We start from the raw sequence: 12789 nt of genomic DNA, 5'->3' as shown, positions 1-12789 counted from the left end.
TGGGGTTATGATTTCATCTTTTATCTGATTTTTATGAGATTTCCATACATAGTTATAAGTTGCTGGTAGGCTGTTGAACTGGTGCCAAAGAGCTTGTTAGGACCAGCAAGAATACAGTCAAGGAATATGTGCGCATTATAGTAATATGGTTGTCCAGTTCTGCGAAGAATTTTGAAATGGGTAAGTGGTTTTTGTTTTCATTATGGTTTATTTCATACCTGTCAACCTCTGAAAATGAAAAGTCAGGTCATGACCTGCATTGAGAAAAAAAATCTCAGGTCATAACGCGTACGACATTTTGCGGGCTCAATTGAAGAACAAAAATATGTTTACATATAATTTATATAGTCAATATGTATATGAAACAGTTAGAACATGTATACAAGTTTATTTCAGACTATTGTTATATTCCATAGTAGCAGACTTGGCATTCTTTAAAAGAACTGCACTTGGTTTCAGTTCATAGCAATGCAAATGTGTATTCATTTTACAAGAAAGAAGAGCACACAGTGTATCCTTATTAAGATCAGCCCTACACTCTGTAGCTATTTTCTTTACTAAAGAAAATGCCCTCTCACTGTCTGCATTGCTGTTTGGCAAAACCAGTAATGTTTTAGCAAGTTTTGACAAAACAAAAAATCTTGGCTTGTTTTCAACTACCACTTTGTTATTTTCAACTGAAAGGGCCCTCTTTACTATTTGGGTGGTTTTAGTTTTTCCACAGGAATAACCTGAAGCTATTTCACAGCTCAGGTAAACAGTCCTACATTTTGACTTTTGGTTACATCGAAAAAGACCGATAAAACCGAAGGTCGCATTACTTCTAAATACCGGAAACAATTCCGGTCAGATATCCGGGTGAAACGGGTAATGTTAGAAATTCCCGGGACCCGCCGGGTAAAGAAAAACTCCCGGGTGAGAGGTGAAAATAACGGGTGTCACCCGCAAAAAACGGGTGTCACCCGCAAAAAACGGGTGAGTTGACAGGTATGGTTTATTTGTTGTACTTAAGTTTTTATGAATATAAATTTGAATGAAGAAAAATAATGATAAAACATGATACTTTGATTACTGTACAAACAGTTTTACATAATTCTGATGAAAAAATTATGAAGCTGGAATAAAAGTAAAATAACAAATAACAGCATAACAAATTTGAGGGATGTAAGAAAATATATCTGACATGCTTAAAACATTTATTCTATAGACAAAAAATACTTAATCATCAGGGATACATGTATAATTCTTCAGTGATGAGACCTGGCCTCTGGATCATAAAACTTTATCAGTACTGTACTCAAGAGTACAAAATTTGTGCTCAAATCACCAAGTTTAAGCATTTAGTATATTGATGGATTCATTTCTGAGTCTGAGTACAATAATTGTGCTTTAATGTTCTATGACCTCAACGCCTAGAGTGTTGAGTCCCAAGAAATTTTCATAGAATTAGTTTTTGATAGTTGGTCAAAGTATGATTCCTGAATGCAGTTGATGCCTTCTTATCACATTTTAAATGATTTTTCATTTTGAAAACTGTATGCCACAAGCATATTTGACAAAGGTTCATTCATTTATTAGCATTGGTTGATAAAGTAAAGAAATCTTGACATTGGTTTTGATGGATTTCTGAAGGAAAAATAGGTTATTGATTTGGGGATGTACGACAGGTGGGTAGATTGGTGGTAGGCTACCAAACAGTGTCCTTGCATTTGGTAATGTACCGTTCAATCAAAGGTTTTCATTTTGATATGTTGTGACTGATGATAAAATGGAGGTTAAGTTTAATATTGATGATTTTCACTTTCACCATTCAGGAGTTATCCATTTTCGAAAGATTGAAAAATGGCCTTTACAGTTGTGTCCATGCTTTAAATCATGAATCATTAAACCAAAGCTTATCAAATTTTAAAATGTTGTTACTGATAACAAAATGGAGGTGAAGTTCAATATTGCTGATTGCAAATTTTTCCATTCAGGAGTTATGGATCTTGAGATATTGAACATTATGCCAGGACACAAATAAATGATGAAAAAATATTGTTTTCTGTGGCTCTGACAGCCTCTTGTATTACCACTTCTTTGGTAACATTGCTGGTAGACTATCAGTACCAGAGATTGAAATCGCCTATAGTAACCAAGTCTTACTTATTGGCATGATTTTTAGATGATACACTTATTTGGAGTTAATTTCCAATTCATAAAATTATGTAAATTCAAGTTGCAACTTTCTATAACAGACAACTCTCTTTGTTTTGTAATAAATTAGGTCGTTAGTATTCTCTATTAAATTGGTTTATATTTTTCATGTCATTGTTTTTTATAGTCAACTAAACAGTCCAGGTTTTTCCTCATGAATGAAGGCTGTATGGTTGCCCATAATTGTTTACACCCACTTCATTTTTACTTTGGTTTATTGTTGTCTCATTGGCAATCATACCACATCTACATATTTCTACACAGTTGACTCTTAGCAGTTTTTGCTGTTCTTTATAAGATGTTTTAGGTTTTATTTTGTTTTAAAAGTTCTTCATATCTTTGGCATCATTTTTTGTTGTTGTGGTATATACCTGACATGCATGGTATTTCAGAAGCAAATGTTGTGTAAAAGAAAATTATATTTTTATGCTTAATTAACATTTAATTCTACAACTGCACATGTGTTAACTGTTAAAAGTATTTATCAGCAATTAGTTAAAAAAATCTTTTGATCATACCACCTATTTTTATGCAGTTAAGCTGCATTATGCGAGCACCCTAGATTTGTGTTCTACCCAATAAATGCTGAAATACTTGCCATTGTTACTATCTAGCCGAATAATATGTTATATATAACTAATTGAACACTTTTTTAAGACTTTTTATTCTGGATTACAAAAAATATGACCAGAAAAACCTTAAATGATCGTCGATTTATCCAAAAGTTTTGAAGTTACACATAGGAAGTAGTGCTTATTAAGAATCCTTGTGTAGTTCATTATGACTTGTGCTTTTAGCTAAGATGTCAAAGAACAATTGTATGAAATATTTAATCAGTGAAAATCTTTAAGACAAGTAGTTTAGATTTCCCAAATGGCAAAAGTCGTAGGGATATTGTTTAATTTGTCATCAATACGTAGTACAACTACGTCAGTAGTCTATTATATAATAAGTTCAATTGTTCATGCTGTTGGCGGCAATTTCAAATTAGAAAAAGAAATTTTCGTAGCTTTTCAATTTGGAGGCAGGTGTGCAAATTAGCGGTGGTCCGAGGTCCGCGACCTTCCACTTTTGCAAGCGGAATTTCGTCTAGGATAGTTGGTGTCTAGCTACGCCCGACGTAGTCACCTTCCACTTGAAAGAAAATAAGAAATTACTTTGCAAACCTTTTCACCATGTTCACCAAAGTCTCCAATTAAACGAGCTAAAAACTTATTTTTATCATTATTATTTATGACAGCGATGTTCATTTTGTTCAACCGCTAGCTTTATACAGAAAATCGCCGACAAATATTGTATAAATTCGAGTAATATCGTATCTGATTGACAAAAACAACATTGTAAACATATAACAATGGCGGCCGTGAAGACAAAATTTTACAATATCGGATCCGATTTCGGAAGCGGGTAAGGATAATTCCGGGTTTGACGATCAATTACTAAATAAATCAAAGCAGGTGAAAAAATAAATCTATGCATGGTAAATGAATATAAACACTAGAATTGTAATCCAAAAGATACATGTAAAAGAAAGAAAAGGCAGAAAAAGATTTTATACAGATTGAAACTCAAAATTACTATTTGACAAATTTTAATTTAAAAATCCTCCAATGCAACGTGACAGGTGGGAACAGTATATCTAACAATATACATGTTCATGGTCACAATCTAAATTTTCTTTATCAGTGATAAATGATGATAATGCATGTGAGATGCTTTTAAGGTGTAAACATACTACTGCAATTTCGAAGGGTTAATTGTTTTTCTCAATTTTGAAGGGTCAATTAAAGTAGCTGAAAGTTTCTTTCTTTATTTTCACAAATAATGCAACTATATTATATATACCTAAATGTAAGTAAATCATATGATATATAGGTTGCATTCTTTGGGCCACTCTACCCTCTCCTGTTTGATAACTTGGAAACGGTCCAGCTACCCACCCCTAAACCATATGAGGAGCAGATCCAGGATTTTAGGTTAGGAGGGGTGCAAACTTAAATTTTCGCCGAACAGAGCGAGGCTAAAAATAATTTGAGGTAAAATTATCTGAATATTCTTTATTAAGCTGAGAACAACCCATGCTTTGCAAATTTAAGGGGGGTTCAACCATATACATTCATGTTTGTGACAATATGAAAAATCAAATGAAATATAGGAAGAGTCGCCGGGGGTCACCCCACCCTTCCTGTTTTAGAATTTAAAATTGGTCCAGATCCCCACCCCTAAACAATATATATTCATGTATGGGACAATATAACAAATCAGATGAAATATAGGGGGAGTCCCTTGGGTCACCCCACCCCCTCCTGTTTGAGAATTTGAAACCCGTTGAGATCGCCACCCCTTAACCATATATTCATGTCGGGACAATATAACAATTCAAATGAAAGATAGGGGGAGTCCCTGAGGTCACTGTACAGCCTCCTGTTTGAGAACTTGGAAATGGCCAAGATCCTTACCCCTAAACCATATATACTCATGTATGGGACATTATAACAAATCAAATAAAATATAGGGGAAGTCCCTGTGGTCACCCTAACCCTCCTGTTTGAGAACTTGGAAACGGTTGAGATCCCCACGCCAAAACAATATATATTCATGTATGGGCCAAATTATAACTAATTAAATGAAATATAGGTGGAGTCCCTGGGGTCACCCTACCCCTCCTGTTTGAGAACTTGGAAACCAATGAGATCCCCAACCGGCCTAAACCATATATATTCATGTATGGGACAACATAACAAATAAAATGAAATGTAGGGGAAGTCCCTAGGGTCACCCTACCCCCAGTGGCGGATCCAGAAATTTTCAGAAGTGGGGGCCCGCTGACTGACCTAAGAGAGGGCCCGCTCCAGTCACGCTTCAGGGATTCCCTATATTTTTTCCCAAAAAGGGGGGCCGGGCCCCCAGCCCCCTAAATCCTCTGCGTACCCCTACCTGTTTGAGAACTTGAAAACCGTTGTGATCCCCACCACTAAATTATATATATTCATATGTATGGGACAAAATAACAAATCATTTACATTTACTATGGGCAGGTCAGTCAGACATCACCTTTGATCCCTGTTGTAGTGAACATTTGTCTGATTCGTGTCTTATAACTTTTGTACTATAGAACACAAACTCAGTTTTCCTTCCAGGGAAACCAGTCCATTCATACAACTACATGTTCATTCTAAGTCAACTTGAACTTCTAGCAGTCAAATAAAACCAAGGTTAACTATCAAGTAGAACAACTGCAATCATTGGTAACTTGTGCCATGGCAGACTTACCATTAAAACATATACATTGTTATATGCACTGCTTTTGAAACCTTGATAAAATATAAATTATTTACCTTAATAAATCAATCATTAAATAAACATGAATGTACTATATATGAATTGCCACAGTTTTCATAATTACGGTTGCCTTGGTTTTTGGTTAACTGCCTTCAGCGCTTACAGCGCTTTGATTTTGTAAGATCAAGGATAGAACGTGATATTCAAACAAATGAGCCTATGTAGTCATGTAATAATGCATCATCTTCACTTGTTTGATTTTCCATGAAATATGCATGCAACTTCATTCATACAAACAAAGTTTTCAAAATGTTTTGTACAGGTAAAAATGTTTTTTTTTCAATTTCTTAATGTAATTTCATATTACAACCCAAAACAAATTATTGAGACAAATTAACAACAAACTGAATAATAATAGCATTTTATATTTTGAGAGTGACATCATCAGCTCAAACATAGGAATGCCCTTTAATATTTTAAATGTTAAGAAAACAAAAACTTCGAAAATGATCTGAAAAATTTCATCAATAAATTATAATGTATATTTTTTTCAAATATTTGCCTTTTGAACTGCATGCACTTTTAGAGTTAATTTCCCACCTTGTGGAAAATAATCACCTGTAGGCCATTAAGTTCAGAAGAAAAATCAGCTATTTCCTGTTGTTTATATATAGATTTAATGCTACCAAGAACAACAGACATTTGAGTAGATAGAGAGAAAAAGATTTATTTGTCTGTAAACATTTCTGTGGGAATAAATATAGGTTGCATTAGATACTGGTCGTCTGATGGTTATTATCATCATTAAATGTTTCATACAATTATTACAGTATAAAAACTTCTAATAATTGTTAACCTGTGCAAGAGGTTACTATTGCAAAACTGATTAACTGCATACCATATCAGCAGGTAAACTATATTTACTGTATGGAATGATTGTATAGTGTTACATGGGTCATTTTCAAAAAATGTGGATATTTCAGTTGTGAAATAACACTACAAAAAAATATTCAATTTTCAACTTTAATATATGAAATTGAATAGTTTAACAACAATACAGCCTGAAATAAAAATATGCAATCTTAAATGATACTACAAAAATATTTAAAAAAATAACATAGAAACAAGTATGGGACATATGTCAACTACATAACGGATTTTGTTTCGGTCCCTAATTTTTTTTTAATAATATTTACATTTTGCTTGATATATATTTCCATAAAAATCATTACACTTTTTTCAAAACAGTTAACATGGTTAAAATAACACTTTTTAGAAACATCTTTTAAAGTGAATTTAATTCAGCATTGTCAACTACATAACGCTTTTTGTCAACTACATAACGATTCACTGCGTTATGTAGTTGACTGTTATGTAGTTGACCTATTTGTGGTTTTTGGATGTTTTTCTTGACCTTAATACTACCAGATAAATGTTTTTTATTGAATTAGAGTCAGTATTATAGACTTTGAATGATTTATATAAAAAAAAAAAATTTATGCCCAAATTTATCAATGTTTTTGCCGTTACAAAGTTGACATACAATAAAATTACGGAGTAATTTGTACTCACCAAAACTAATCTATAAGGAAATGAATCAATGATGTCATCCTGTAACTTTAAGCACGTCATCAGAGGATGAAGAGTAAGTAGATAGCACTTCCTTAGTTACAAGGGATATAATTAGTTGTTTATTGGCAACATTATTTCATTTGTGTTATGTAGTTGACATTTTTTTAAGTACGAAATGAAAAGTAAAAAAAAATGCTAATAAAATCTAATAATTCCCTGTATTTGTGTATACATACCTGCAGTGATACCTATATATTTATAATAACAAAAGAAAAATAATAATTTACGCTGGGTATTAAAACCAGCATTTAAAAAAGACTAGTTTTTCAATTTCGTACAAGCAATTTTGGGGTTTTTGGACCCTTTGAAACCCACTGGAAGCAATTTCTGTAGCTAAATTTCATATTGAATTTGCTGGAACTTGTTACACACACCAAAAACTAAATGGTGTATCTAAAAATTGGATAAAAATATTTACACTTTTTTAGAAATATTGATTGTACAAGAAAATCCACATTTTTTGAAAAAGGCCCACATGCCCTTACAGAAGGTTCAATCAGACCTTGACCTCATTTGCATGGTCCATTGGTCAATTTTTAGTTTTTTGTGTTGTAATCTGTTTCTCCGATACTACTGATAAAAGCAATAGGTCAACCAAATTAAGATATATGGAATGATTTTAAGATGTACTTATCTGTCTTACAAATATCATCTGACCTTCTGCATTAATGACCTTTGGAAAGTTACTTCCCAATAATCTTTTGACTTATCCATTGTTATCTGTGATTATATCACTCACTGTCTTATGAAATTGTATATTCAAATATTTTTATTAGTTAAACATTCTTTATCTGCTAGAATAAGATATTTTGAAATGGTAAGCTGATACAGATAAACAATTAGTAACAATAAATAGATCTGAATTATAATCAGATTGTTGATAAGAGTGCTGTTATGACACCTACACTGGCTCTACCTATTTAACTATCTGTCCTTGAAATTTTGAAAATAAATATAATATAAATTAAATCTGTCAGCTTTGAGTTTTGATAATCTCATGTGATGTGGCAAAGTAAAAAGGAAAACATCAAGACAGTGATTTCTTCTCTCTTGTTTTGTTGACAGAGGCAGATTTAGAGGTTTTTTCAGGGCCTTTTGTGAGACAAATTTGGTTGCTTATATAGGGAATCATTGAAGCATGACTGGGGTTGGCCCCCTCTATGGCAGTGAGTCAGTGGACCCCCTCTTATGAAAATTTCTGGATCAACCACTGGTTTATTCACACAGCTATTTCTATACATGTAGATGTTCAGTGGTTGTCGTTTGTTGACGTAGTTCGTAAGTGTTTCTCGTTTCTCTTTTATTCATATAGATTAGACCGTTGATTTTCCTGTTTGAATGGTTTTACACTTTATAGCTTGCTGTTTGGTGTGAGCCAATGCTTACTGTTGAAGACCATACTTTTACCTATAATGGTTTACTTTTACAAATTGTGACTTTGACAGAGAGTTGTCTCATTGGCACTCATACCACATCTACTTTTATCTATGTACTGTAGTCAATATTTTATCTAACAAATAATAATTTATTCATGAAAAAAATAATTAAAAAAATCATCGTTATAAATGATGAGCCACATGGATGATTGAGATTCTTATCAAGTGATATCTTAGCATGTGCTTTATGATATATACTTATGATCTACCTTAAAATATAGAAAACAGGATGCATTTAGTCAATAATGCTGTAATATTATTATTTTATTTTATAACAGATAACGACTATATTTCTAAAGAACATAAAAATTATAATTGTTTGAGAATTCTTTTCTTGGTCTTTTAAACATATAATTGGGTTCTGAGACATCTGTGTACTTTTAAAGATATTCTGAGTGTTTATCAATATTCAGAAGAAACAGTTGGTGTCTATACTTTGAAATGTTGGATTTCCCTTCAAATGTTATTTATAAATGTATAAAGCAACTTCAGTTACTTTTATTTAAAAAAAAAACTGCAATGAGGGCAATCAAAAACAATAAGTTGAGATAAAACAGAATACATAAAGAAAAAGGACAAAAGGACAAACAACAGTCCACAAAACGCCACAGAGAAAAGTAATGACAAACCACACCTAAATTTGGAGATGAACTCTAAGAACTTTTGTTCCATTACTTGTAGTGGCAACCCTCTAGTGTTGCTCATTTAAAGCCATCCTTCAAAAATTATGTGTTAGATGTTGCTACCCATGTCTTAGAGGGTTGGGTAGGTAGGTAGGAATGGAGTTTTTTGGCCAACAAAATAAGTTACATGTTTAAGACCAGAATTTTATTTTAAATATTTAATATAGGATTAAACACATTTTTCCTAGAGGTTATTGATGTGTAAACCGGGGCGATTAACTCACAAACTGAATAAAAGTCCGAAGGACTTTTATGTTTAGTTTGTGAGTAAGAGACCCGGTTTACACATCAATAACCTCTAGAAAAAATGTGTTTAATCCTTATAATTCTTCAGCCAAACATACGCGATTATTAATTTATATTATTTGTTTGATTACTGCTATATTTGCCATCAAAAGCACAATGGCATGTCGTAACTAAGGAGTACGCCACCATCTTAACACTTTAAAAACCATAAATGTCCAATTAATGCATCAGAATCTAAAATGAAATATAGCACCTACCTCAAAAACTTCATTTTAATTAAATATTATCAGAATTTAAAGCGTGCATGTAACGAAATAATCTTTCCCTTGAAAATTTCCACCCGTATGACATCGTGTTATGCCAAGACGTAAATTCGGCAAATCCTTCATGAAATTTCGCGGAATTTTATTTAAATTTTATTTTTATACATTTTCGAAGCTTTAGTGCATTTGTTTTATTTCTTTTTTTTTTTTTTTTTTTGGCTATATATGCATTAGAATAGAAACAACTGTTATGCAATTGTTTTATAATCGCAATTTGCTAAAAATCCCAGTATCCCTGCAAGAATGTGTATCGCGCATGAATAGATTACGAAAGTCGTTTCGGAAACATGGTTTATCGAAGTGTAAACCAAGAGAAAAATTCAAATTGACCAATCCAATTCAAGTATTTATAGATATGCAAATGATATAAGAATTATAATGATTTGTATTAGAAAATTTTCAGGTAGGTTGCTTTTTAAATGGAAAGGTAGGGATATCAAACAATGTAAATTATATTTTTAGCCCTAATCATCATATCAATGTAGAACTTCTTCATCATGTTTCAATAATTTCTTAGCTTCAGTGTCTTACAATAGAATAGGTTGGAACTTTGGTTGCTTTTGATAGCAATTTTAGCAGAGATTCTAAAATTTGTTGCAATATTACATGTTTAAGTGCAAAGTTGCATAACTCAATATAAATTTTTATGTTGTTGGCTAGTAATATTAAAATAGATTGGAGTTTGATAGAAAATAAAGAATCGTCTTTGAGTTAGCATCATTTTACTTTACCATGATTTATCAAGGATTAGTTTTGGAGTGACTATCATTACATATTTTATCAAGCTTTACTGCTGCTAGCTTTGATTGACTAATTGACAATGTTAGGCATCATCGAATGTCATTAAAATGGCCGTAAATGAGGATTAATATCTTTGATAAGGTCACTATGGGAATAGCGTAAATTGATAATCTTTTCAAAATTTAGGTAGCACTTAACCAATATTATATTGATTATATTTGAAAGCTATAAATATTATTATTTTTACATACAGAAAAATATTGCATTTGCTGAAAAGCAACATGACCTGACAATCTTTATTGACACATTTATTAGAAAAAAACAGTTTAATTTGATTAAGTGTATGGAAATTAATCTTATTTGTATTGACAAACTGTCACTTTTGTCTTCTGATGGGTTATTCCTCTAGAGACCTGGACTGGGAACCAGGAGAAGCTGTCAGAATTTGATTGGTCAGTTCACATTGAGGCTGGATTTGTAGTATCAGATGAATAGTAGAATTGGTGAAATTAATTACAGAAAGAATGTCTTAGTGAAGCAAATAAATGTATGAATTGGAAGATATTTGTATGAAACAAATGAAGGAATGAAACAATAAATATTTGTATGAGTTAATGGTAGACTGAACAAATGGAAGAATAAACCAATTGATATTTGTATGAAATGAATGAAAAAAATGAATGATAAGAAAGATATTAGTATGAAAGGAATCTCTGAAAAAATGAAATGAATAGAAGAATGAATAAAAAGAAATAGGTAGGAATTGAATGGAAGAATGAATATTGAAAGATGTTTTTAACAAATAGATAGAAAAATGAATAGAAAGATGTTAGTATGAAATAAATATAAGAATGAATAGAAAGATATCTGTATGAAATAAATAGAAAAATGAATAGAAAGATGTTAGTAGGAAATGAATAGAGAATGAATCTAAGATATCAGAAGGAAATGAATGGAAAAAATGAATCTAAGATATCAAAGAGAAATGAATGGAAGAATGAATCTAAGATATCAGAAGGAAATGAATGGAAGAATGAATCTAAGATATCAGAAGGAAATGAATGGAAGAATGAATCTAAGATATCAGAAGGAAATGAATGGAAGAATGAATCTAAGATATCAAAGAGAAATGAATGGAAGAATGAATCTAAGATATCAGAAGGAAATGAATGGAAGAATGAATCTAAGATATCAGAAGGAAATGAATGGAAGAATGAATCTAAGATATCAGAAGGAAATGAATGGAAGAATGAATCTAAGATATCAGAAGGAAATGAATGGAAGAATGAATCTAAGATATCAAAAGGAAATGAATGGAAAGTTATGATGATTTTAACAGTTATATCCCAATTAATACTTTTAAATTGAAATAAAAGTCTGTGACCAATTACAATACAAGACACTGACCGAATATTTAAGTTTCATTCATGGAAGTTGTTGATGACCTTTGAGTGCTGTTGTTGACCTTGCAGTTCTGTTGATGTGACTTTTGGTCAATAATAATGTCTAGAGGATTTCAATGTTATATCATCTTGCCTTAAGTAGTTTGAAACAAGTTTTATTAACATTACCAAATATCTATTCATCAGTGGTATATTGTAGGATTAGTTTTGAATGGTCAACAATAACTATAGATATACAGTAATACTGTAATCATAAAGTTGTAATCAATAACGATAATTGTTTGAGGTTCTACCAGTCTGACTACTTTATTTAACAAAGACAATTTATAGAGTATGATAGACTGAGAGGGTCAGTAATGTTTGGACAAGGAAATTATATCAGGATTTGTTTGGATTAGAAAATAACTTTTTGGGATAATAAATACGATAGGTATTGGCAATTTTTCATTGAATTATTGATAAAACTGAACTCAATCAATCTGACCGTCACAAATCACGGTAGTGAATGAATTTTCTTGATTTATGCAACAACATTATAAGTTCTCTTTCCTTAAGTTTGGTCCAAATATCTCAGATACTATTAGTAATTATGTCAAATGTAATGTTGTATTGACAAATTTTGTTTAAATGATGCTTATAGGAAAACCTTTATCTTTAAGACTTTCAACACAAAATCAATCATGGTCAGTTAAGTAGGGGAGACATTTCTCTGGGTGCTTTCTTGCTTACATATATGTCATTTGGTCTCTTGAGAATAGTTGTCTCATTGCCAATCATACCACATCTCCTTATTCATATAATGATGTGTATTTTGTATTCTTTACTAAATAGATAAGTTATCAAACTA

At 31.7% G+C, this 12789-nt stretch overlaps 1 protein-coding gene across 1 annotated transcript; it reads left to right on the top strand.

The window, feature by feature from the left end:
- The first annotated feature begins 11463 nt into the window (after positions 1–11463).
- On the top strand, positions 11464–11907 carry LOC139484028 (biotin-dependent acetyl-/propionyl-coenzyme A carboxylase epsilon subunit-like). Its single transcript, XM_071267752.1, has one exon. It carries the CDS (start codon positions 11464–11466, stop codon positions 11905–11907), a length of 444 nt encoding a protein of 147 aa, XP_071123853.1.
- Positions 11908–12789: the final 882 nt, after the last annotated feature.

This window comes from Mytilus edulis, chromosome 8 (assembly GCF_963676685.1).
Source record: "Mytilus edulis chromosome 8, xbMytEdul2.2, whole genome shotgun sequence".
NCBI lineage: Eukaryota > Metazoa > Mollusca > Bivalvia > Mytilida > Mytilidae > Mytilus > Mytilus edulis.
Note: the sequence above shows the minus strand (reverse complement) of the source record. Positions and strands in the feature narration are given on the sequence as shown.